Here is a 27,858-nt window from a genome sequence, read left to right as displayed (position 1 = left end):
ATTTTGTTTTAATTAAGCTCTGAGACATCTTGAATGCTAAATTGCAGAGAGTATTGGGGGGCTATAAAGGGAGGTGGGACTGAACTGTTATAGATGGGGTAAACACTGTGCTAATCTTTGGATTCAAAAGTAATCATGTTTGCAATGCTAAAGTGTATCGTAGTCAAAAGGACAATTGCTGGCCACCAAAGTTCAAAGTAGTACGTCTGAAATACGGCTTTTAATCAAATTAAAATAGACATAAAATAGTGCATATGAAAACAACCTTCGGCATCCACTAAATTTACATTGTTGTTTTATTAATTTCCATTTTGAGAAGCCAAAACAGAAGGCAGCATTTATCACGGCCCATATTGATTCTATCTGAAAAAGGATATAGTAAACGTATTAAGTTAACAGTGAAAGCATCAATATTCATATGTTGCAGCAGAATATTTGGTCGTAGACTTAGTGTAGTGAAGCAGCAGGAGTGACTGGCTGACTCTGAATGGGTATCTACATGTGTTTCATGTGGATGATGAGTTATGTAAGCAGCGCCATGCTTCACTGCTGTGGTTTTGACTGTGTATGATCCTGGGATGCTGTGGCCCCTGAAGAATGATAGAATGATAGATCTAGTCTGGGTGGCTATGAAATTGAGCATAGACGTTGAATACATCACTTCATGGTCTCAGGCAAGCATGTTTGGTTGAGTGTGACATGTTTGCAAAGGGGTGGGAGAAAAAAAAAAAAAAGGGACTGGGTTGGGCTTTCTTTCTCGCGTCTCTCTCCAGCCTAGAAGTGGAGTGTCTTTCCCCCCCTCCCCTCTCTTCGAGCTGCTGGCCCTCGGTCAGGTAACAAAACAGGATAGTATCACAGGACGGTGAAACCCAAAGTGGCCCCGCCTGCCTCCATGTGTCTGCTCATGTGTGTGTGTGTCTGCGAGGTTCTCACCTGTACCTGTCATATATCCTATACCTTATCTTTTGTGTTCTCACTGTGGTTGCCTGTTTGCTTCACCCCTCCAAACACACCCTTCTCCTGTGCCCAGTCCCAACAACCTCTTGGCACACACACCCTAAACCCCCAAATGTCTGGTCTGTGTTTCTAGACCCGTTGCTATGCCAACAGCCCACTTTCTTTGCCCTAGCTGTGGGAGAATCTGAGCTGAACTCGAGTCCACTCTGCCTCCCACTGGATACTGTAGACAACTGCAGGCTTTAAAGCATCAATTTCTATCATTAACACTCAAGGGGCCGGATAGAAAAAGCAAGGACTCCAAATATAGCAGTTGTAGTTTTATCATCTTCCACAGTTTATATTGCTTTTTAGAAATTAAATAAACTATAACCTGCAACAAATCTGCAGCTCCAGTCCCTTTGTTTAAACGGCGCTGGAGCAGAGCACCTCCTCATGTGCTGTGGAGCGGGGCTGGTAGAAAGGCCATTCCTCTGACTGCACTAGCTCTTACCTGAGAATGCTCTGAACCCCTGAATGAAGCATGAAGGAGAATGAATAATTGAAGACATTCACTCCCCCATCGATAGTTGGGAGGTGGAGGAGGAGGGAGGTGCCTTGCTTTACTTCAAACCCAAAGTCTCTCTCCATGCTTTAGAGCTCTTTTGAGCTGATCCTCAGATCTTAGTTTAGTGTTTTGCCCCAGCTTTTTCCTCGCATCTCAAACTCATTGCCTGCAGTTCAGAGTCTGTGCAAAAAATAAACATGGCCCCTGAAAATGCACCTCCCTTGGCAACTAATACAACTAACACCAATTGATGAATATTCCCTTTCCCTCTCTAAATGGTTAACATCCCTCCTCCCCATCCCCTCGTCTCGCTCTGATTCCTTTGCTGGTTGAAGTGATTCTGTCTTGTACGCTTGCTTTTTCAGTCTGTCTATTTGTCAGTATATTTTACTCCGGTTCTGTCCTTGTCTTCAGCAAAAATGTACACATTATTGCATTCAACATCAATTATCACCAAAATTAGAGCACCCAAAGAAAAAGTACATTCTCTCAGTGAAAACTTGACAGAGATTGCTGGCCAGACAGACAGACTTTGTATGGGCTCCTTGTTTTCTGCCTGTCATAGGCATTGCCTTCACTCTGTGAGTGACAACTACTTGCATATGTGATATATGCACATGTAGCCAATGCCAGTTTGTGCTTTGGCCCTTGTGTCCCCAGTCCACGCTTTTAGAGTGTTGCGAAATGGTTGGAAAATCGGGTTAGATGTAAAGTTAACTTCTATAATTTTTAGTTTTTACTTCATTACTACCAGTACCCTGTTTTGTGACACTCTAAACGTGCATTTCCTATGTTCTTACTATTTGTCCCTTATTGTGTTTTCAGTATTATATTTTTAAGATATATTTACGCAGTATTTCTCTTTCATACTATATCTCATCTATCATTTACTTTGAGCTCTCCATGTAAAGAGTGCTGGTTCTTGATCTCCTTTGTGATCAATTGTATTTATTGTCTTTTTCTTTTCTTCTGTGCTCTTTTTCTCCCTTTAGCATGTTCGCCCATTTGTTTCCTGTTAGAGATATTGTGTGCATAGCTCTTTATTTTTGTCTCTTATTCTTTGAAACTTATCAGACTGACCAAACTAAGCCTCTCTTGTGTTTCCAGGCTTTCCTTCCTTCATTCCTTACCCTTTCTTGAAGCTGTTTTTTCTCTCTAATGTGCTGGTGTTTGTAACAATCTCACTCTCTGTTTGGTTTTGGTTTTTGTAACCTCACTGTTCATGCTATTAATATGTTCTATCTCTTTTAATACAGATTTAAAAAAAATCTGCTTGCTTTTCTATTTCTTTCATTCCTTGTGGATCTTCTCTACAGACTTTATAATTTCTGTCCTGTGTATGTGTGTGTGTGTGTGTGTGTGTGTGTGTGTGTGTGCAACTTTAGCATTCTCTCTGCATCTGCTCATGTCGTTTCTCTTTCTGTGTGTGTGTCTGTGTGTGTGTGTGCGTGTGTGTGTGTGTGCGCTCGCGCACACGCATGTGTTGTTTTTCTGATGGGTTTGTTTGTTACCTAACAGTGTTTCAGTGTTCAGCCTCTCCATGTGCCTTGACCAGTCATCTATGGAGTGCTGTGTGTCCAATGTGTCACGTTACATTGGCCAGGACTTTTGCATTTGGCTCTTTCTTGTTCTGTGTTTTCTCATTCTTTCTCAAATCACATAATATTTATTCTCTTTTAATTTGTCTTTTTTTGCTGTTTTTTGGTTTTCTTTACACTTTGTGATTCTTCTTGTTTTCATGATGTATGAACATAGAGGTTTTTCTCCCAGAATGTTTCTCCCACTTTAACGCTATGATTTCCTCGTGTGAGGGAACTCAACTTGACATCTTTTAACATTTGTACCTAAGTACCAGCTGTGCCATGGGAGATCTCTGTTCTCTCTTTTATGTTTTTATTCATATGTTGTGTTGTTGATGCATATTCTTAATAACTGAGAGATTTAAAGAAATACACTTCACAGAACACTTTACAAAACTGTTCAACATCTGTCCCGTTAAATGTCTGGTCCTCTAAATGTTGCTATACGTGTCTGTCTCTTGTACATATAGTGACATTGTGTTGCTGTACATGTCATTATACATATGTGTGCCTCGTTGATGTCTGTAGAGGGAGATAATGATTACATTTAGTCTTTTTTGTTTTGTGTTCTGTCTAAATATGTGTTTGTTTACTTAGTGGAGGTAACTTTCTTGTTAGAGACATGGATGTTTGCCACACTGGACATATGTATAGTCATCTCAGATTCCAAGTTTCATCAAACACAACTCACCGCAATAAATGTCCTCAGTTCTAGCGCCCGCTGTTAATCTGTGGGATTTTTGGAAGATTTTATTTGGCTTCGCTCATGATAGCTAGACAAAGCACAATCTACTTTGAAGTGACATCTATCCAAAGCATACTTGGATTCAATTGGTTGTTTTAGATAGACAATTTACAAGCGCCAAACAGGTGGAGGTTGGGCTCCTTGCGTGCTCAGACACTTTCTCTCTTTCTGGAGATGAGTAAGCTTCTCAGCTCACGTGCTCACCATTTTCCCTTTGGGTCAAACTGTGTTTCTGTTTACAGGGGCAACAAGCCAGCTAACAGCCCCAAGGGCCAACCTCCTGATGCTGACGGCCACTCATCGGTAACTGACCTGGCCAACTCTCTCACTGGAGATATGGTGATGGTAAGACCCTTCATCCCACCACACTTCCACCCTCCTTATTCTGAATGTAAAGTGGTTGTTATTCTATATCACTTTATTGTCAACATGTCCCTTTAAAAGCCAAAAAAACGCTTTACAATGGTAGCTCACCTGGTTGAGTGTGGGCCCCATATGCTAAGGCTCAGTCCTTAAGGCAGCGCCCCAGGTTTGAGTCCGACCTGCTGCCCTTTTATCTGCATGTTGTCCCCCCTCTAGTCATCAAAGACTCAAAAGTCATAATACAGCTGGCCTCTGTAGATTGTAGAAAGTATGAGTCAAACGGGAGTAAGTGTTAATATCTATTTAAAAAAAAAAAAAGCGTCACCCGGTGCAAAAATGTGTCTCATTTAAGTGTAATTTCATAGTCTTTACAATGGAGCTCTGTGGCAAAGAGGAAAAAACGCTATGTCAGGCTTTAGCTACACAGACAAATGTTAGGATAACACAACATTCATTGCTAGTTTTTGGCTTTTCACGGCATTTGTTAACGGTATGAAAAATATAGATTCATTTCATATTTAATATTAAAAATAAAGTGAAGCAAAAGAAGCCAATATATTCAGATTTTCTGTCCAGTTTCAAAAACACATCATCCTAGATACTAAATGCCTGTGTATTTTAAGTTCCATGTCCCCTAGTTTTTCAAGCAGGCTCTAAAGTTGTAGTCTCCAACTCTGGACATTTTTAAAGATTTTAAAAAGCTGTGTCCAGAGCCACAGACACATACAGCTGTTTTCACCGGCTGAGTAGTACTGCTCATGATGAGTAAACCGACCTTAAATGACAATTCAAGTTTGATGTGGAAGAACTTGACTAGCCGGCCAAACCCTTGTCACATGTTTGGGGATGAATCAGAACGCTAACTGTGAGCTAGGCTTTATCCGCCAAAATCAGTGCTGAGCATCATTAATGCTCTTGTGGCTGAATGGAGGCAAATCCCTCCAACCAGCTTCATAACAAGAAGATGGTTTTGGATGGAAATGTTTAGTGATCACAAGTGTGTGATATTTGGCTGTCCACATGCATTTGACCATGTACTACATGAGGTAACTTTTTATTTCTATGGGTAACTCTTGGTCAGGAGGTAGGACCAGTGTGGCTGAGTCATCCTCCATGCTTGAGCCAGGTTGATTCAAAGCTGTAAATGGTAATAAGAGAGCCATAATATGAAGAAAACGCAGGTCCTACACGGACAAGCCATCCGTGTTGAATAACACGGTTTGATTAATTAAACTTGGAATATTTTACAAATGCTCTGCCTGTCAGTTCTAAAAACCCATATTTACAAAAGCTGAGTGATTTAGTCTTTTCCACTTAGAAATTAAAGTTTTTATCCAAACACGGAAACCAACAATTTTAGGTAAACCAGACAACCAGGCTGGTCTTTTTTTTAAAGTATCAGTGGAGGCACTTGAACAACGTGGTCTTATGAATTGCTAGGTGTCTTCTCTCCCTCAGTGTCCTCAAACGCTTCTTTCTAATCAGTGCTATTGTTGCAGAGAGAGAGAAATTAAGGACAAAGACAGAAGGTGGAGCCAAAGAAGTGACCACAAAGACTGCTGCCAGTGCAGAATACCAACCTTGAGCTGTGCTTTTGTTTTCTTTGTGCCTCTCATGCAATGATCTCTCTCTCTCTTTCCTCTACTATTTCTGTTTGTCTCTCGCTCTCTCTTTTCCTCTCTCTGTCCGCTGTCTTCTATCAGATAGTGGCCTTTGAGTGCACAGAAGTGATAAAGCAGTCACAGAGTGGCTGTGAGAGAGGATGGGTTGTCTAAAGCTCCCCTATCTTCAATCTGAGAACCTCATGCCTCTTAAGAACATTAGAAAGGAAATGAAACTCTCTCAGTACTGTTAATGCCAGAACAATCTCTGCCTTTAAGCACCTGCTGGAGTACGCCTTGATAGAAATGCAGCTCTAAAGTCTCCTCCCCTCACAGCTTCTCTCTGTCACGGTCTGTGTGCACATGCTTGTGTGGACTGTGTGCCCTTAGACTGAACTTTTCATCTTAGTGTCTGCTGTTGCTGCATGTACATGAACATGTATTTGTATTTATTTTATTGCATTTGTGGCCCCTGCAGCTGTCTCCAGGTTCGGAAGATGACGAAGGGCCTGTCAGTGAGAAGCTGGGCCGGATCCAGTTCAGCATAGGGTACAGCTTCCAGAACACAACCCTTACAGTCAAACTTCTCAGGGGCCAGGAGCTCCCAGCCAAGGACTTCTCCGGCACTTCCGATCCCTTTGTGAAAATCTACCTGCTGCCGGACAAAAAGCACAAGCTAGAGACCAAGGTCAAGAGGAAGAACCTCAACCCGCACTGGAACGAAACCTTCCTGTTTGAGGGTCTGTGTTGTTTTCACTAAACTACTTATCAAATAACTGCTGCAATGTTATTGTTGTTATCACATATTTCCATTTCAACTCTTTAAATTCAAAGTTCACATTAAAGTAAAATGAATATATTTAATAATTACTTACTAACAATTGAACACTGAAAACTCTCATGTGAAATAACCAAACTTTTCAAACTTTGGCAGATCATTTCATTTCATATACGACCACATTACTCATTATAAGGGACAGATTGACATTTTGGGAAATGCACATATTTGCTTTCTTGCTGAGAGTCAGATGAGATGATTGATACCATTATATGTATGCTAAATATGAAGCTACAGCCAGGAGCTGTTTTTCTTAGCAGCAACTAAAGCCCACCAACACAACTTTATCAATGTCATTTTATCTTGTTTATTTCATATTTACAAAAACCAAATTGTAAAAATGTAGGACCAGGCTAGCTGTTTCCTCCTCTTTATGTTAGGCTGAACTAACATCTGGCTTTACTGTAGATTTACTTTTAACAGACAAGGATGAGCGTGGTATCGATCTTCTTCTTTAAGAATAAACTGAAGTGTCGCCAAAATGAATTCTGAACGTTCACTCACAAACCTAAACTTGTACCATTGTTTTATTCATTATTGTTTCAAGTTTTTATGACAATGACAAAGAGTGGTGTCTCAACGCAGAAAGAGCATTGTGGGAGTTGTGTGGAAAATCCCAAACAAAGTGTGAAATTAGAAAAACTAATTTGCATTTATAAAACCTTCAACTAAAAAAACTATTGACAGGTTTGATTAGAAAAATGGTATTCTTAAGCACTGCATGCTGCAGATTTTTAGTAACAGCCATGCAGAGAGCAGTGCAGTGTCTCACCTCTATATGATTTGATGTTGTAGCAGTGTGAGAGAGCGCTGGCTGGTCCTGCAGTTTTTAAAATGCACTTTGGCCTTTGCCAAATTCATCCCTGTTAGTGCGGTGCAGATTACACTACCCTTTCTGTACTGTCAAGAATATGTATTTCACTCTGTGTCTTAGCTCTCCCAGTGTTTCTGAAGTTTCTGTCCCTGTTTTTAGGCTTCCCATACGAGAAGGTGAGAGAGCGCACTCTATACCTTCAAGTGTTGGACTACGACCGCTTCAGTAGGAATGATCCCATTGGAGAGGTGTCAATCCCCCTTAATAAGGTGGAACTGGGCCAGATAAAGACCTTCTGGAAGGAGCTCAAGCCCTGCAGTGATGGCAGTGTAAGAGAGCTTGAATGATGACAAATCCAGTGTTTTCATTCAGATGGTGTAATTACAGTTTTATTAAAAGTATGATGCCCATTTGTTGACTGCTCTCAACATGCAAGCTTGATTGACGTAATTTAATGGTGAGCAACGGGCTCAGCTAAACCAACCTTGTCACTGGACCATCTGTGTTTGGCACAAGGGGTTATAGCAGTAATGTAAGATTACACATAGCGAGATAGTGAGTAATCTGTAGTTGAAATCTGATATTAGACTGGGTGATTCATACGCCATTATGTTCCTGTGTGTGTTTATCAGGGGAGACGAGGAGACCTCCTGTTGTCTCTCTGCTATAATCCCACTGCCAACACCATCACTGTGAACATCATCAAAGCACGCAATCTTAAAGCCATGGATATAGGAGGCACCTCAGGCAAGTTTGTTTAGTCTTTTTTCTTTCTAACCCTTGTTCATCTATCTGAAGCACTTCTCGTGACATTAGAAGCTCCATCCCTGTGTTAAAACACTCAAACAAGCAGAAGATGGTTGCCTTCTGGCTCTTAAGCCGGGATGCACTGTAGGTGACATTACATCAAGCATCTCTGTGCCCTCATCTCCATGCCCTCTATCTTTCCTGCTCTCTCTCTCTCTCTCTCTCTCTCTCTCTCTCTCTCTCTCTCTCTCTCTCTCTCTCTCTCTCTCTCTCTCTCTCTCTCTCTCTCTCTACATATCTATGAGGATTTTCAGCCTCCCAGAGAAAACTGTGTCAGCTCAGCCTGGTGCTAATTTTTAAAATACCAGCTCTCACTGGGCATTGCTTTCAGTGGCATATTATTGTAAAATGACTGCTTTCTGCACTAGCACAATTGGTGTCCGTTTGTATTTCAGAATACGATAATTCTCCAGAATTGTTAGTACAAATCCCAAGCGCTACTTCCATAAATACTTCCTCATTTATATGTTTCCCAGCTCATGGGATAAGTTGACCTTGAGCTAAAGCTAGGTATCTGTCTCCCTGCTGCCTATCATGACTGTAAAATGGTAATTGCAAACCTGACTCTAAAATTCACCTTTCATGGCCATCTTATACTTGCTCTAATGGAAACTGCTGTTCTCTGCATCCACATTGCAGATCCATATGTCAAGGTGTGGCTGATGCACAAGGACAAGCGTGTAGAGAAGAAGAAGACGGTGACGATGAAGCGCTGTCTAAACCCCATCTTCAACGAATCCTTCCCCTTCGACGTTCCCGCCCATGTGCTGAGGGAGACCACCATCATCATCACTGTCATGGACAAAGACAGGCTCAGCCGCAACGACGTTATCGGCAAGGTAACACATCAGGGAGGTGAAACGTCCCAAAGCAACTGTAGTTTTAAACTTTGATTCTCTTTCTGATCACTGGTCAATACATTTAGCCATTAGCAAAACATACTGTAGGCCTATTAATCTTGTCATAGTGCAAACCTTTTCCTCTGTTTTGAAGTAATAGTATGACATTTTAGAAAATACACATATTTGTTTTCTGGCAAATAGTTAGATGAGAGGATTGATACGACTTTCATGTCTTGCAATAATATACAGTATAAGGATACAGCCAGCGGACGGTTAGCTTAGCTTAGCGTAAAGACTGAAAGCAAGTGTAAATGGCTAGCATGGCTCTGGTCTGGCTCTAGCAGTTGCCAGGCAACCAGCGCATACTCCAGGGAGTTACAGCCAAGAAACAGGCTTCATTGATTAAGGCTTCAACGTCAAAATATGTTTTAAAATCTATGAGTGCTGTAGCCTGTGAAAGAACTAAGACCAGTCTTCTTCCTTTATTTCATTACCTTTCAACTCATCACTGCTCTTCAGCAGTGTCGCTGCTTCCTCTCATGTACCACATGCCAATTATTGCGCAAACATCGTGGCTCTTTACAAAAAGCTTCTATCATGTCTGAAAAAAGGCAAACAATAACGTAATTAACATGTTTGCATGACAAAAGGCCATTACATTAACAGAGAGTTAAGCCAGCAATGTTACGTACTCGTAGTATTTATAGTCTACATTATCCTTCTCTCCCTCACTCAGATCTACCTATCGTGGAAGAGTGGACCAGCGGAGGTGAAGCACTGGAAAGACATGCTCGCTCGGCCGCGTACTAACGTCGCCCAGTGGCATGCTCTCAAGGCCTGATCGCACTGCCCAGTTTCCTCCCATCTCTTACTCCCCCTCCCCTAATCCCGTCCTTATGCACAAGACTGACTTGCTGCCAGGCTGCGAAACACGGGTACAATTAGCCATCTGCTCTCTTATACCTTTAAACTCTTTTCTTTCAAAATCTGTATTTCTCTCCAAATCTTTTTACCTCTTCTGTTCCCTCTTCTTCATACAGCTGTTCCTTGGTTTATGTATTTCACCACTTTGCCAATGGTCCCCCTGTTTCTGACTGTCTGTATGTCTGTCTGTACTTATGCACTTTTCCTGTGGAAGTCTGATGTTCAGTTTTTGTTGACCCCTCGGTTCTGAACTGTACTGCAGCCCCTGATCCATTTAAGGTGCCAGTCCCGTCGGATCACAGAAAATCTTAAGAAATGGTTTAATTTTATATAATCTTATTATATGACTATTCCAGGTACACAAAAAAGTATGTACAATACTTTTAATATACCTATTAATACATTAGGAGAATAGATTGGCGGATCTCCCCCTATACAGACTACTAATATCCGTTATGTTATCCATAGCCTGTCTGCTGTTTCCCGTCTCTCCTCTTCATTTGTCGCCTTGTCATCTGTCTCAAGTGTACAGTATCCTCTCCCTATTTTAGTCCTTTTACTCAAAAGCGTTTTAATTTCATCTGCAGTTGTGGAAAGCAATCAATACTTGGTTTTTTGATGAAACCAGCTGAACTCAACATGGAATTGCTGATACTGCTGTCTTCTTTCTCCTCTTTTTTACTCTCTATGCTCTTCTTTATCTTATTTTTCTCCTTTTTCCTTATTGTTCCCTCTTTCTCTTACTCTGGCACAATATTAGTGTATCCAACCCGTTCTGGATCTCCCCCCCCTCTCGTCGTCTGTGTGCTGTGGGTGCTGTGCTGTAGCTCCAACAAAAATAGAGACTAAAAATATAAAAAATGAACGGAACTTTACGAAACTGGGAAAGCGGGAACACAATAAACTTATAAAATGGACCGTTCCTGATTTTTCCAGACAAAAATCCCTGACATGGAGAGAGAAAAAAGAAGATGAAAAAAGAAATTCCGCCAATGATACGATGACGTCATTTTCCACAGCATCACCAACTGAAGAAACCAATTTCAAATCTTCCAAGTTTAAGATGAAAACAGAAGCAAAAAGTCTGCGCTGTTTGTGCACAAGCAATTGGTTGTGTGTACACACTTCTGTCTGTTTATTGATGCCATGAATTCTTTGTGCTGCCCTGTGCTGTTTTGTTGTACTGATGGACGTCAATCTCCATCAGTTTTGACCTGATGTTGTGCTGCGTTAATGTGTGGGTGCGTGTGTGTATGCGCGTGTGTGCGTGCGTGTGCGCGTGTCTGTGTGTGTGTGTGTTCACAGGAGCAACACTATTTAAACAGCAGAAATCTTCTCTTTTCTCTTTCGCATCTTGCGCTCTTCTTGCTCTACTTACTGCCATTGTTTCCCCCATCCTCCTTCACTGCCCTGCCTTCTGAACGAGGGCACAGGGGAGTTCTATCTGCACTTTTTGAAAATGTAATAACAATGATGATGACAGTTTTGATGATGATTATAGTACTGGTGAAAATTAAGGGAGAAGTATCTGAAAGTGTGAGCAGCAGTTGGGGAGAGGAGACGTCTGCTCTGTGATTTCAGGGTTTGGAGATGAAGTGGAGGAGACGGAGGATGGATGTAGGGCTCTCATCCTCCTTTTTGTTCTTCTGTTTTTATTTGTGTATGTGTGTGTGTGTGTGTGTGTCTGTGTGCGCGTGGGTGTCACCTACCAGACTCCTGGTGGCAGGCTGCTAGTGTCTGAAATGTCGGGTGACAATTGAGAGCTCAAGCTTGTCTGCTTGTCACACGGAGGCGGCCAACGACAGCGCTCTTACACAATGTGTTGATCAACAGGGAGAGCAGAGTTAAAGCTATGACTAGGAGTCTTGATTCTCCCGCATGAATCTTTGATGCTAATCAATCGGTGCATATCTGGAAACAGTGAGACAGATGTGAATTTTAGTTTTACCGCTGAAAGACAAATAAAATAACAAGGCCTTCTCTGAGTTTTTGTTGTTGTTGTGTGTATCGCAGACGGTGGGTGTGATATTAGATGATGGTCTGATCTGCCGCTGTGAGATACTGTAGAAGCAGATTAGATATGATCTCTTCCCTGAGTGCTTGAGAGCACCACAGACTGTACTTGTAGCTATCCCGCTTGTCAGGCATATTCAGTTCAGCTTGATATTTCTGTAACGTAAATAAAACCGTCACAAAGCAGCAACATGGATACTGCCAGCCATTAAGAGCTGCTCACACAGACGTCTGTTTCTTAGTGTACACTGTGCTCTAACTGTCTATGTTTTCACATTCATGAAGTCCTGTGAAGCATAATCCTGGCAACTATTCAGGATTTGTTTTTTATGTCTAATTGAGCGTCCACCTTTCAAACATCTCACGTTTGATTGATTTAGCAAGTGTTGACTTTTAGCTAATGTCATTCATGTCATGACCGTGATTTCATGTCATGACATTTGTGACAGTTATCTCATTATTGGACATGTTTTTAGCCTTGTTGCAAGGACAACCAGATGACCACACAATGAGCTGAGGTAAGGCCTGGGTATGAGGCACTGTGCTTGTTCTGAGAATTATTAGAACTTCTCTGCAGGGACTTCTCAGATCTTTGTGGAAATAAAGATCTTATTATTGCACCATCTGGTCTCCCTGAAGATTCTTTGATTCAAAAAATTGGCCTCAGAATATCCACCAAAAAACTAATATCGGTATAATAATCAGTTTGTTTTTTAGTTAAAGCATCACTGCTTTTGTTAATGCATCGTATGTAGTTCCTGCTAACTCTGGCCGCTTAAAAAGCCATGCCTAAAATACTGAGGGCCCAGCATTGGATTTGATTTCCTCTTATCATGTGATAACCGGATAGCTTCTTTTACATTTGGGCTTGTTTTGATTTATGATAATGATAACACTTTCACCACAAGAATGATTGTGTGATTGTAGTCCAATCTACACCAGATTAGTCCTTGTTTCTCTAAAAGCCGGTCTTTGCAGCACACTGTGTGCTGTGAGTGTGTTCGGGGCAGTGTGTTTCATGTGAGACCGTTGCTGGCTGCTGTGATGCACTGATCCAGTCCAGCACCCTTCAGAACAATTGGCCTGCCGTGGAACATGGCCCACTGTTTTGACAGCCGGTGCCTGCAGTGTCACAGCACATTACTATCCCATTAGGTGGTCAGAAAGGAGCAATATCTGCTTTCTTGGACCTAGGGGACTTGCTATTTGCAGAGGTAATACTCGCTAAGAATAAAACAAAACTACGGAGCACTCTTATTAGTAAGCATGAAGATGATGGACAGGCTAGGCTTGTCTGTTGAAATGAGGAAAATGGTCAGTAGTTGTTCACTGTGTAAAGCTGCAAAAACCAAACATAGTTTAAATGTGCAGGTGATGAGTCAACACAATACCTCTGACATTTCCTTTCACCAAGATTACATTTAGCTCCAGGAGTGATAAATTGCAATTCTACAAAGGTTTGCAAAGCTTAGTCATCAGTGACCCTGTAAAATGGGGGATATGGCTTTATTTTTAGTAACAACAAGCACAGTGTGATGTTGCTTATCCTTAAAGGTAGGCTGGAGAGCTGCAGGAATTTAAATCTTCCTGAGTGCTTTTGAATACAGACTTCTTAAATGTGAATCCAATGCACAATAACTTTAATAGGACGGTCATCAAATAATTAGCCATTGACACTTAGGCAAAGGCTGGATGATACTGAGCTTAAGAGAATAGTGAAATACTTTTCATATTGTTATATTACCCATCGTGTTTAGTAGGCATTGCCTCTAATTCCTCAATGCTGCTTATGTAAAAAATAAAAATAAATTATTTAATGTTTTTTAATAAAGACCAAAAATAGGGAATGAATATTGGACTTTTATTAATCAGTTGGAGAGAAACATGACTCCAAATGAATGATAATGTTGCTCCGAAACTGCTGGATGGGCAAAAATAAGCAACTGTCTGTTTCCCTGAGATCATTCCCTCACAGCGCTGTACAATGCAAGAAAATCTGAAATCTGAAAAATCTGAGCTGAACTGGGCAGACACACCAGTTCAAACTCACCCTGGGTTGGGTTAATTAAGTCTACTGCTAATTTACAACGTTAATAACCCCATGAATCAAATCGATACTTCACCGTTAACCGTCAAGTCACTAAACCTTTATGAAAATGAACACCTCCGGTGAAGTGTTAAATTTCTTAACAATCATACTACACAAAATGTATCTATCTCTCCCCCCCCTCTCTCTCTACAGTCACACAAACAACCAGTTATGGTGGTTGAATAACGCAGATAGGTGCTGATTAGCTGGGCTGGGTGGGTGGCGCACTGCTATTACTCCATGAGGCTAATGTCTTATTTCTCCACATTTTCAATGTGATATTTTTTGATTACATTCTGAATCTGCCACATTCTCTGTCAGGTAAATTGAGTAGTACAATGTCTCCTTCTGATGAAGACCTAGCCTACACTGCAGTGGAGTTGCATAATAAATGGTTGGGGTCCTTCTGTAAGTAATTTTAGGTTTTGAAGAAATCTACAAGCAGCAATACCATAGGCCAAGCAATCGGCCATCCCAAACAGGCACATTTTCAATAGGCACTGTACCAGTTTGCATAAAATCAGGAAACGTCGTGAGGTACTAAGATGATAAAACAATGTGAAGTAGGTTTTTTGAGCTGTTGAACAGAACATCAGGCTAACAACGCTCTACATGCACTATTCATTCAGCGGGTGTCTTATCGTTTATCTTAATGTAACTACATTAAACGAGATTAAGTGACCATTGATGCTTATGGTAACAAAGTTAACTATCACGTCTAAGAACGGCAAGAAAGAAAATGCTAAAATTTGATTGTAATATGACTCTTACTTTTATAAGCTATCATTTTAAAAGTTATGTTTGGAAACAGTGTATCACTGAGTATCAGCAACCTTTCACAAAATAACAAGGAGTCTCAAACATTATGTTTATGTTCTCTTATTGCCTGCAGTCAAAAAGCCCCATTTAAATGAATGGTAAGCTCATAGCCAAACAGTATAAAGGAGGAAGCAATTTCCAAATCCTAGTTTTATTATACTGCCACCTGTCTCACACCTCTAAGCATATTGCGTTTTGCTTGCACCAACATTGTCAGCAACAACCTTCAACAATCCTGAGCTCATGAATAGGCTACATCATGGCAGTGTTGCAGATGCTCCCAGTAAAGACTTTTTTTCAGCCTAACTCCACTAAGTGTTCAGCCTGAGCTCTGTCTTTCATCAGGGTTTCATTCCCTTACAAGGCCAACTGGTTGCTGGTGCAGGTGTGGATAATTACGGTTTGATTACTGAGGTTTAATTTAGGAAGACAGACACAGCCAACACTGCTCACAACTTTGCCACTGCATTAAGGGTCTTACAACTGACTTTTTAGTTATGTTAGTTCGATTTTCAGATGTCTCTCTATGTAGTGTTAAATCTGGAGGGTGTTGGAACACTTTAATTTCTGTTTCTAGTTTTTCTGCAAATCTAAGCACTGCCAATTTGTCATTTAGCTTCAAAACCTTGCTGTACAGAGCTGCTAGCTTTCTACAGCAGCGAGATATATTGATTTATCTCCTGAACTATCATCTTCTCTACAATTTTTATTTAGAGGATGGGTGTCCACCCCAAATATATCATTGTCACATGCAGCGTTCCCTTCTCTGTTTACTTTCTAAATAACTAAAAGCTTTATTGGCTAAAGGGGTCACACCTGTTTGCCAGGGGATTAGAAAGATATTCTTCAGAGTCTGATCATATTGTTTGTCCTTGTCATACTCTCGGCCCATTCCTTATTCTACGACGCTAGTTTTCCTTGATGTGTATGGCTTTCTTAAGATAAGGGTCAATGACTCACTCTGTTGGAAAGGTGCCTGCTTTGCTTTAGTTTGTGCAATATTAAATTAAAGGTACACTGTGTGTGTGTGTGTGTGTGTGTGTGTGTGTGTGTGTGCACGTGTACACGTTAAAATCAGACTGTAGTAATCTCATCCTAGAGGGACTGCAGTTGATGTTTATTTCTGCTGAATCATATTATGACGGCTGAGTCAGCCCAGAAGTCGTCTGGGTCACCTTTGTCTGTTAGTGTGTGAGTCTCGCCCTGCGCAGACAGACCTCCCCTCCCATAACTCACCCTTTCAATTGTTTTAAGCATCTGGTGAAAACCAATGTGACTTCTCCCAATCAGGGTTCAAGTAAGCATTATTTAAATGGTAACAAAATGAATATAAAAAACAATAAGTAATAATATCCTTTTTCTTTTTGTTCACATTTGACTGTTGGTCAGTGTGTGTATGTGTGTGCTGGTGTTCTTGTGTTGGATTTATTTATTTCTAAAAATGTGATAAGAAAATCCTTCTGTTTTTGGAAACTTTATGTAAATAATGTTGATGGAATATGACATTTGTTGTATGCTGGGTTTTCATTTGTCACGTGCAACGATTAAGGGAAAACAATGATATCGATGAGTAACAGTGGTGATGTTGATGATGCTGAAGCTGATTATACCTGCCCTTCTTGAATAAGGGCTTTTGATGTCCGCTGTATTTTTGTTGGAGATTTCGTGAGGTCGGAGCAAGAGAAACAAAGGGATGGAGTGATACCCAACACATCCCAGGCCCGCTGTAGCAACACTGCCACATACCTTTTACCCCTGTACACATTTCAGGAAATAGGCTGAGCGATATGTGGCACAAATTGTAGCCTGTGTTATGTACGCTATTGGAAATTTTTATTTCAAAACAAAATCAAGCGCTCCTTGGCTATGTACGAAGACTGTTATGTTATGAAGACTGCTATGTTAGAACACCTCCTTGTAGAGTCAGTCTGCCCTGGTTGCTTGGCATCACATCTCACATTGTCTGCTTATAGGCTTGGGGATTTACTGTAATGCCATTGTGTTAGACGGGATTGGCCCTGTACTGACACTGATGATACCTTCCTCAGTAAATTTGGAGTCATTATAGCTCTGCTGGAGGCCATATATGGGGATAGGCATGTATGGAGGAGGGAGTTTTCTAAGTGAAGGACGTACATCAATTGTCTGATCCTTTTCAAAGACAATTTACATGCTTGTGATTCAGGCTCTTATTGAGGGGTTAGACTCATTAAGCACAACTGCCATGAATTTGCCACATAATAAGCTTGTCTCCTGCTTAGTCAGATATTTGTTAGAGCTCTCAAACTTCAGCAACAATAACACGGAATTAGTGCTTTAAACTGCCAAATGGCAGACGTAGTGGAAATAAGTGAAGGAGAAAAAGACTCCAAATGTCCATAATATGCCCTGTGCCTTCTCAACAGACATATATTCAGTCCACTGCTGCATCCCAAAAAACTGCACAGGGCTGTGGTAATTTTCACTGCAGGTGTGTGTACACCTTCTTCCCTATTTTCCATATGCCAAAGCCTTATGTATCTGGCAGGGCCTGTTTACAGTGCCGGGACAGAGCTTATCATTTTCGTATTACTTTTAGGACTCTCTCTGCCATGGACATGATATAGTACAGACGATACTCACTGCAGCTGTCTGCAGGAAGGACAGTGGATACAGTCCTGCCTTCATTTGTAATACCATCCTTTAGAGGGGGTCCACAGGGAGTCTGAAATACACACACACACACACACACACACACACACACACACACACACACACACACAAGCACACACACATACTGTTGTTTCTCGATGCACTGAAAATAAATTCTGACTTTTTTCCCCCCTAAATCCAGATCCCTCAGAAATTGTGTGTTTTTCTTTCCTTGCTGGTTGTAAATAGATTTTGTGATTTGGTTAGAGCAGCCTGTAAAACCTGCCATAATGTGGACTTTTTTAATCAGGTAGGTAATAAGCAATACACGTATTTAATCGAACGCCATACACTGAATTATTACTTACCAAGTGTGATGGTGACTCCTTTGCGTTACGGGATGTCCAGGGTAACACTCCTGTTTCTTCACCTCCTTTCTCAACTTGCCATGGCCCACCTCTTCAACAACGAGTGCTCTGACTTAAAACACACAATTGTGATGTGTACAATCTAATTTAATGTATTTATTTATGTATTTTTGCCAACTTTGTATAGTGTATAAATATCTATAAATATATGAAAATGACAATACTGTTGTATAGATTTTAGCTGCCTGGTAAGGTTAATAGGATATACTTGGTAGAATTAAAGAAAAAGCATAGAGCTGTTCAAAAGCCAGTCAATGAGAAAATGCTTTCTGTAAAACCCAGTGCCACTGGCTCTTTTTATATCCCTGGTTTGGTTTCTGGTTTATTTTTTTATTATTGCCAGTGGGATCCAAAGTGTGTGTTGTATATTCTTTACGTCCATTTGTTTGTAGATCGGTTTGTTTGTTGTTGTTTTTTTCTTGATGAGACACAGCGAGGTTCTGGCAGCCAGGAGAGTGCAGTGGAACGCAGACTGGGACCCTTTGTGTGTGTGTGTGTGTGTGTGTGTGTGTGTGTGTGTGTGTGTGTGTGTGTGTGTGTGCGTGCGTGCGTGCATGCGTGCGTGCGTGCATGCATGTGTGTGTATGGTAATAGTGTCTCCGTCCGTAATAGTGCTAGTGATCTCTGTGCAGTGCCTCCCTCTTCCCTCCCTCTCTGATGTAGTTTGTCACGTGAAGCAGTGTGTTAAGGTGCAGGATGACTGTTGGCTGAAGCTGGCAGATGCTCTTTCTCTCTCTCTCTCTCTCTCCTCATACTCACTCTGTTTTTCATTACAACGCTTCATCTTATTCCTTCAGCAAGTATAGATTTCCACTTCCTCTGCTCAATTGCTCATTTACTCTCCCATTCAGCTGGCCATGCATACACCACCACAGGCTAATTTCCCATTAATCCATGCTTCCTCATCTATCTGTGATTCTTTTATCCATTAGCGGCTCTCATCCGTTACCCTCCACATTACCTTGTTTTTCCTACAGAGCTCTGTGGACCAGAGAATGATTTAGCACAAAAAAGAGCATCCTCATCCCTGGTCATGCCTTCATGTTGCTTTCTTGAGTGTTGTTTTTAGCCTCATCTCTATATAATCTCTGAGGAGAAGGGCAGCTGCCAGCCCAGCACGCAGAAACACAAAGCAGCCATATTCAGATTAAGCACAGACCTGTGAATCAAATCTATATTCCCCGTTTGTAGCAGGAGAAAGAATAGCCTTAAAGATTGGACCAACGACACACAAAAAAAGTAGTGGGATACGTGCATTTGTAGTCAACTTTTATTACCTTCCCCACTCCAGATTTAGTACTCAGTATTCTGATGTGTTGCTTGGTCGCTCTGTACATATCTGTGTAGTACTTCTGTTGATGTCCCTGTGTTAGGATAGTAACGGGTTCTTACTGGGCAGCCTCCGCAGACATCTTCTCCCTCCAGTCTCGTCTCGTTTCCTCAAAAACTTCAAACATTCCATCCAAATCTAAAGTGAGCAACATTTGTTGATCATGATCAGATTACTTACCCTGGAAATCCAGAGTTCTTGCGAGAGAAAAATTTGAATTGACTCTGGCATCGAGTAATGCTGCTCTTTAACTATAAGCTTGTAACCGAGCTGCACCAATCACATTGGTGTATCTGAAATAGGCGGGCCAGAGGCAAGCTAAACAGATGACGGCAGTTTAACCTACCAGTTAGATCCGCTGGTAGCTAAGCGTATGGGTCTTCTGGATACGTTACCCAGTGTGTTGTTGGGATTGGTGGTTTTGTTATCCAATTGCATGCAGTGAGATTTTCAAATGCACGCTTGGTGCCGTCCCTCGAGATGGGCGACTTTCGTCACTCGATGCCAGACCCTTAATCTTTTGGATTTGGGTCTGAATTTCCAGGCAATAGATTACGTAGGCTGGTAGTAAAAAACAGAGAGACTGAACCACAGACATTTCAACTGGAGCCATAATAACCAAGACGTCTTGTCTGTGTTCACGTCCCTTTGAGAACTGACAGCTCACTCAGCATAAATACCGTCACACTCGCCTCTGTGCTCCTCCAAAACCCACCTTCACGCTGACCTCAAAGGCCTGGGAGAAGTCAGCGGGTCATCGACTGGTTTGAGGAGCCGCTGACCTCCAGGGTGGGGGGTGAGAAGGATGAGGTAGGTGAGGAGGTGGGAGAGCCCTGGGAGGCAACAGAGAGGCCCTGTGGTCACATCCTGGGTCAGGAGGGATGGGAGAAGGGCGTCTCGAGGTCAAACCCAGTAGCACTTTGGTTTTGCGTTCCATGTTTGTTTTTTTAGCCTCTCCTGTTTTTTGGCCGAGCAGACTGTGATCTTACTGGTTGTTTTTCTCGTTCTCCTCCACCCATCAGTGTTGCAGATTGTGTTGGGTGGACGGAGCCATGGAGCTGAGCTCTAATTTTGTTCCATATTAAAGAATCATTTTTACTACACCTGTACACAGATTAAATGGTCTTTCTTCATGTGTTTTGTTTTCTTTTAGTATGTATAACAAAAGTATGTGGACACTCAAACGTTACACTAGTGTGCATCTCCTTCTAAAATCATGGGTGTTAACATGCTGCTATAGCTGAGTGCTTCTTAGCCATGTTAGTGGCGTGGCTCTAGGGATGGCACCACTTTGGTCCAAACGGATTTATCTCAACAACTATGGATTGCAACTTTTGTACAGACATTCATGGTCCCCAGAGGATGAGTCTTACTGACCTTGGTGATCCCCTGACTTTTCTTTAGTTTCACCATGAGGTCTGAGTCTGACATTTTAGGTTTTAAATGAAATGTCCTTACTGCTTGGCAGATTGCCATGACATTTGCTACAGATATTCAAGGTTCCTACAGGATAAATTTAAACAACTTTATTATCCCTTAACTGCTTCTCACAGGGTCGCTAGCCTGGCTGTAAAACATTATTGGTTCCAGCTTCCTAAATGTGACTATTCCCTGTTTTTTTAGTCCTCTGTGTTATTAAACGTATTAAATTATTAACTACTCTCTTTGGGTTTTGAGCTGTTGGTCAAACAAAAAATACCTAAGATTTAAATAGGTCGGGCGGCCTCTAACTCACCAGGAGGGTGAGTTACACCCCATGTAGGCTCAGTCTTTGCCAGTGCAGGTGTTCGAATCCAACCTGAGGCCATTCACTGCATGTCATACTACCTCTCTCTACCCCGTTTACTGTCTATCTTCAGCTGTTCTAAATAAAGTAAAATTCCTTAAAATATCTTTAAAACATATTTAAATTGGCCAACTTGGATGCACACTAAGATTAGTTAAGAAAATACCATTATATGTTCTAACAATAAAATTTCTCTTATTTGAAAGTAAGGCTTCAATTAAAGAAATGAAAGAACAACAAACAGCCCCACAACTATATGTGGACAGGGGTGTCCACATACTTGTGGCCATGTGGTGTATATTCTGCTGTTTTCAATCATCTCAAACACACAAGGACATACAGTGCAATTAAACTGCAATACAAATAATTATAAACTGACATCATTCCAATTTAACGTGTTCCACCATTTGCTGATAGAGGCACCAATTTGCAAAGATTATTTGTCTTTGAGTGCAATTAAAATGTATAGTGGAAAGCTTCTGCTCTGAACAGCGCATTAGTCAGCATGAAGGTAAATGAATCTCCCAGCTGCATACAACACTCTGAGGGAATCTTTTATCCCTTTCACAGGATGACAGATTTCCTCATTAATTAGCTCTTGCTTTGTTTGTATGCTTTGTTTCATTTCTGACATCAACAGCTGTGTGTTTCAGCTTCAAACCTTTAGACACCACAAACATTCAAAGACATATCTTGCAACTTCAACATGATAGTGAAATTGGGATACAGAATAGTCTGTCTTGTACAAGTCAGGAAATGCACGTTTTCACTTACGATGTTGCACAGTATTTTATGCCTGAATCCACCTCATCACAGCCTGCCTCTTTTGTATTGCATGCACCAAAGCTGACTCAAAATCGAAATGGAAAAAGATGACAATGCAATTTACTCCAAACCTTCCGTGCCAGATTTGGCTATTAAGTACAGAAGTCAAAAAGCAAGCAGGGAGGAGATAAGACCAAGAACAGTGAGGCGGTGAAGCAGAGAGAGCACCTCTGAGACCTGACACAAAAAGAAGGTCTTAACACCTGAGCTGTCTCTTTATGTCTGTCTAAATATTAATTCTATGCAATCCCATAGCAGACATAGAAACAGGTTATTGAACAGACAGAGAAACCGTCGAGATTCTCCTCCTGGTACAGCAGAATATCAGAGTTGGGCAGGAAACGCAGACGAGCACCGAGCCAGCTTCCTGCAGACAGGGGCCGAGGTTTCGTCCCTCCCAGAACTACAACAGACGGCTGCAGGCGAGCCAAGCGCATCAGCTCGACGGGAGACCCGTGCTTGCATCACCTCCATCTATTTTTAGAATCACTGCACCCACTTTTCTTCCCTCTTTTAAGCTCACTCTGTGTTCTAACTGTTATCTCAAGTGTAAATTGGTGCAGAAGGTGCAGCATTTCTTACTTTTTCTTTTTTCTCCAGTAGTGTCAATTTGATCAAGAATCTAACCTATAACTGAGCCCGGCTGCAGCTCAGTCATGTTATATGTGAATTATGCAGATTCAGAACAAACACATTGCTTTACTGAAGAGATGAACAATCACATGGAGAGTCTGCAGTTTTCCATTTCAAACAATACAGCAGGTGCTGCCACTGATCCGTTCCTCTTCTCTGACTCTCAGGCTGAAGTTGTTCTGATAAGTGAAGTCATCTGGCATAATCTTTAAATGAAATGGAAATAGCCGCTTGGTCTATTCCTGCTGTATGGATCCCCGAGAGTTTATAATTAGAAATGCCAATAATGTGCACATTGTGTTTAAGAGAAAAGAAGCAGGAAATGAGACTGTCAGTTTCAATGATGTAGGCGTTTCCCTGTAGTTATTTTTTCGAGAAGATAATAAATGGTCCCAGGCTTGGCACGACAGCACGTCAAGCAAGAAAGACTGTGGAACGGCAACACAAGCAACAGCTTGGTAAAGATAGGCTCCTCCAACTGCCAGTGTTGGACAGATGGAGGGGGGCATGAAGTGACAGAGGTGAAGATGCAGTGTGAGTCCAAGGAAATGAGATGGAAAGAGAAGGAATAGGAGTGTGAATGAAAGGCAATGTGTGGAGATGATGTGACGATAATGCCATGTCAGATTTAGTGATCCACAGGGGTGGCAGGTTGTCATGGAAAAACCCCAGTTATATATTATATTGTAATTGTCATGAAAAATGTGAAAGAAAATCCCCCTATTTGAAGTTCATACTATGTTTTGGAAGAGCATATGGGGTCTTTGATTTAAAGTAAAAAAAAATACCATGCTCTTTTACCTCTTTAATAGAGATATCCTCCAGTTGGTGGCTAAGAAGTAAGAATAAGTAGATCTGCATCTTAAAAAAATTACACTGAGAATGTGTTTTTTATACTGATGGCCTAAATACAACAGGGTGGACCTGCTCCAGATAAAATTGAGATGCTCATGTAGATGAAGCCTATATGTATAGCTGGTGAATGGAAATTTTCTCCTGTTAACAGGGTGGAAGATAACGCCCCGTCTCAGATGGACATTTTTATCAAGATGTCATGCAAATTTTAAGCCATCCATCATTTTTTTACATAACGTTACATCTTTTCTGGGCTAGACTGAAGTCAAAGCCACTGTGGCATTACACTGCCATCCAATGGACAGATGGAGAATCTGTTTAGTGTGTAGTGTTTAGGATGTCATACTCCTAAAAGCTGCACAGCTAAAAATTGAACTTAAGTCTGTTTTATTTATACATCACAAATTTGCCTCAACAGCTTTACAATCTGTAAACCCACTATCCTAAAAACAGATTTTGAAAATACATGAGGAACTATCGGAATTTAATAAATGAAACATGTGCATATACTGTACATTTGTCCAAATATACTGTACATGTGCAGGAATAATCTTATTAAGGTAGTACAGTGACTTATTAGACTAATGAAAACAAAAATTAAAAACTGACTGCTATGATGTGCGTGCTGTTACCAATATAAACTGGGTTACAAGGTTTTAAATAAGAATATCCATCAGTCCATCCATCTTCATCTGAATCGGGTCACGGGGGCAGCAGCTCCAGCAGGGGACCCCAAACTTCCCTTTCCCGAGCCACATCAACCGGGGGATCCCGAAGCGTTCCCATGCCAGGTTGGAGATTTAATCTCTCTACCTAGTCCTGGGTCTTCCCCGGGGCCTCCTCCCAGCTGGACGTGCCTGGAACACCTCCCTAGGGAGGACCCCAGGAGGCATCCTTACCAGATGCCCGAACCATCTCAACTGGCTCCTTTCGACGCGAAGGACCAGCGGCTATACCCCGAGCTCCTCTCGGATGACTGTGCTTCTCACCCTATCTCTAAGTGAGACGCCAGCCACCCTCCAGAGGAAACCCATTTCGGGCGCTTGTACGCTGGATCTTGTTCTTTCGGTCATGACCCAGCCTTCATGACCATAGGTGAGGGTAGGAACGAACACTGACTGGTAGATCGAGAGCTTTGCCTTCTGGCTCAGCTCTCTTTTCGTTACAACGGGGCAATTAATAGAATGTCTTACTGCACCCACTGCTCCAATTCTCCGACCAATCTCACGCTCCATAGTCCCCTCACTCGCGAACAAGACCGCAATATCCTGTCCATAAATAATACAAACAGGATTGGTGACAAATGCCTGGCATTGTTCCTCTTTATTCCGAGGTTTGACTATTGGCCAAACCCTCCTTTCTAGCACCTTGGAGTAGACTTTACCAGGGAGGCTGAGAAGTGTGATACCCCTGTGATTGGCACACACCCTCTTGTCCCCCTTTTTGAAGAGGGGAACCACCATCCCGGTCTGCCATTCCTTAGGCACTGTGCCAGACTTCCACGCAATGTTAAAGAGGCATGTCCACCAAGACAGCCCCTCCACACCCAGAGCTTTCAGCATTTCTGGACGGATCTCATCTATCCCTGGGGCTTGGAGTTGTTTGACTACCTCAGCGACCCCCACCAGGGAAATTGATGAAAATCCCCCATCATCTTCCAGTTCTGCCTCAACCACAGAGGGCGTGTCAGCTGGATTTAGGAGTCCTCAAAGTGCTCCTTCCACCGCCCTATTACCTCCTCAGTTGAGGTCAACAACGTCCCATCCTTACTGTACACAGCTTGGATGATTCCCTGCTTACCCCTCCTGAGGTGGTGAACGGTTTTCCAGAAGCGCCTTAGTGCCGACCGAAAGTCCTTCTCCATGTCTTCTCCAAATTTCTCCCACACCCGCTGCTTTGCCTCGGTCACGGCAGAGGTTGCAGCCCTTCGGGCCCGTCGGTGTCTTGCTACTGCCTCCGGAGTCCTCTGGGATAACATGTCCCGGAAAGACTCCTTCTTCAGTCAGACGGCTTCCCTGACCACCAGTGTCCACCAGGGTGTTCGTGGGGTACCGCCCCTTGAGGCACCTAAGACTCTAAGACCACAGCTCCCTGCCTTAGTTTCAGCAATGGAAACTTTGAACATTGCCCACTCAGGTTCAATGCCCCCAGCCTCCACAGGGATGCACGAAAAGCTCAGACGGAGGTGTGAGTTGAAAGTCCGTCGGACAGGGTCCTCCTCCAGACGTTCACAATTTACCCGCACTACCCGTTTGGGCTTACCAGGTCCGTCCAGAGTCCTCCCCCATCCCCTGACCCAACTCAACCCCAGATGGTGATCAGTTGACAGCTCCGCCCCTCTCTTCACCCGAGTGTCCAAAACATATGGTCTCAGATCAGATGAAACGATTATAAAATCGATCATTGATCTTTGGTCTAGGGTGCTCTGGTACCACGTACACTTATGAACATCCCTATGCCTGAACATGGTGTTTGTTATGGACAATCCATGACTAGGACAGAAGTCCAACAACAGACAACCAGTCTGGTTTAGATCAGGGAGGCCGTTCTTCCCAATCACCCCTCTCCAGGTATCTCCATCATCACCCACGTGCACGTTGAAGTCACCCAGCAGAACTATGGAGTCCCCTACTGGAGCCCCATACAGGACTCCATTCAAGGTCTCCAAGAAGGCCGAATACTCCGAACTCTTGTTCAAACAACAGTCAGAGTTTCCCCCACCATCCCCCGCAGGCATAGGGAGGCGACCCTCTCGTCCTTGTGAGTATCCCCACACCCGCCAGGCGCCTCACACCTTGGGCAACTCCGGAGTAGGACAGAGTCCAACCCCTATCCAGGAGTCTGGTTCCATAACCGAGACTGTGCGTAGAGGTAAGCACCACCAGATTTAACTGGTAGCGCTCCACCTCCCAAGTTCCGTCTCTTTCCCCCACAGAGAGGTGACATTCCACGTCCCCAGAGCCAGCCTCTGCCGCCCGGGTCTGGTTTGTCGAGGCCCCTGACCTTCGCTGCCACCCATGTGACAGCGCACCCCAACCCACTGGTTCCTCCCACAGGTGGAGGGCCCATGGGATGGAGAGAGAGGAGCCACGCAGCTGTTTTGGGCTGTGCTCGACCGGGCTCTGTGGCAAACCCGGCCACCAGGCGCTCGCTGACAAGCCCGCCGTCTGGGCCTGGCTCCAGACGGGGGCCCCAGGTTTTCACCAGGCAGGGTCCCTCATTCTCTTCCTCATTTCATCATAGGATTTTTGAACCATTCTTTGTCTGGCCCCCCCCCTGAGACCACTTTGCCATGGGAGACCCTAACAGGAGCACAAATTACAGCTTACAATTAATATACAGTACATTTTCACTTAAAATGGCCTTATATGTGATAATGTTTTACATAAGTAAGTTTATTTTTATGTATTGCTCATAAATAATAAATGTTAACACAAGGATGTAAAGATACAATGATGTAAAATGTTAGAAGAAAGAAAAGAGAATACAGCCATAAAGCACAATATAAAATAAGTGTAACATGATGCATTACAGTACAGTATTGACTACTACTTTTATAATTAGTCTTTCTAGAAATAATAATAATAATAATTATAATAATAATAATAATATTTTTGTGGACATGTTTGAATGAACAACATTTGGTCGAATAGTAAACAGTGATTCCCAACCAGGGGTACTGGCGCTGGGAGTTTTGCAGTTACCTGGGGGTAATGAATTCTAATTATAGAGCTAATTAGCAAATAATATATAATATATTTATGTTAAAAAAATGAAATTGGGATTTGGTAAAAAAACATATTCAGGACTAAAACGAACACACACATCAATGACAAATTAGCTCTTTGATCTATTTATTATTACACTAACCAACAAACTATCAGCTATGATACAGTGGGCTGACTGTACAGGACACCCCATGACACCTGAACACAACCTGCTGCTTTTAAGAATGTCTAACAACTCAAAACGGGAGAGTCTGCCCTGGTTGCTCACCTGATTGAGCGTGCGCCCCTTATGCTTAAGTCCGATGCAGCCCTTTGCTGCATGTCATCCCCCTTCTCTTTCCCCCTCTTCAACTATCCTATCTAATAAAGGCCAACAAATAATCATAATAACAATAAGTGCTAAGTAATGGTTCAAATGTCTAGCTTCTGCAACTCCAAATGGTGGTTCTACAAATACAAAGACCATACTTAACAAAACAAAAAAGCCTTGACATTCCAAGATGTCAACATATGGTAGACATATGATTGTGCCAGAGGCTCCAATCTTATTTTATAAGGATCCAATAATTTGCGTAGGACAGATCTATAAGAGATAAAGCGTTTTATATTTGATATTCAATGCAAATGCTATCTGATGTTAACTGTACATGTAAATAGCCAACCCTTCACTCTGGAGCATTAACTGTAAATGGTGCTGCCCTTG

The 27,858-nt window shown here is 42.2% G+C and overlaps 1 protein-coding gene across 3 annotated transcripts in view; it reads left to right on the top strand.

The window, feature by feature from the left end:
* syt7a (synaptotagmin VIIa) overlaps positions 1-11,473 on the top strand; it is a 74,064-nt gene extending 62,591 nt beyond the window's left edge. For all 3 annotated transcript variants that reach the window (XM_034879368.1, XM_034879369.1, XM_034879367.1), the window contains 6 exons: positions 4,072-4,174; positions 6,272-6,533; positions 7,605-7,774; positions 8,078-8,192; positions 8,892-9,091; positions 9,831-11,473. In XM_034879368.1, the coding sequence (XP_034735259.1) occupies positions 4,072-4,174; positions 6,272-6,533; positions 7,605-7,774; positions 8,078-8,192; positions 8,892-9,091; positions 9,831-9,935 (955 nt within the window). In that variant the 3' untranslated portion in view covers positions 9,936-11,473. The remainder of the gene's footprint in view (positions 1-4,071; positions 4,175-6,271; positions 6,534-7,604; positions 7,775-8,077; positions 8,193-8,891; positions 9,092-9,830) is intronic.
* The last annotated feature ends 16,385 nt before the right edge of the window (positions 11,474-27,858 follow it).

This window comes from Etheostoma cragini, chromosome 8 (genome assembly GCF_013103735.1).
Source record: "Etheostoma cragini isolate CJK2018 chromosome 8, CSU_Ecrag_1.0, whole genome shotgun sequence".
Lineage (NCBI taxonomy): Eukaryota > Metazoa > Chordata > Actinopteri > Perciformes > Percidae > Etheostoma > Etheostoma cragini.
Note: the sequence above shows the minus strand (reverse complement) of the source record. Positions and strands in the feature narration are given on the sequence as shown.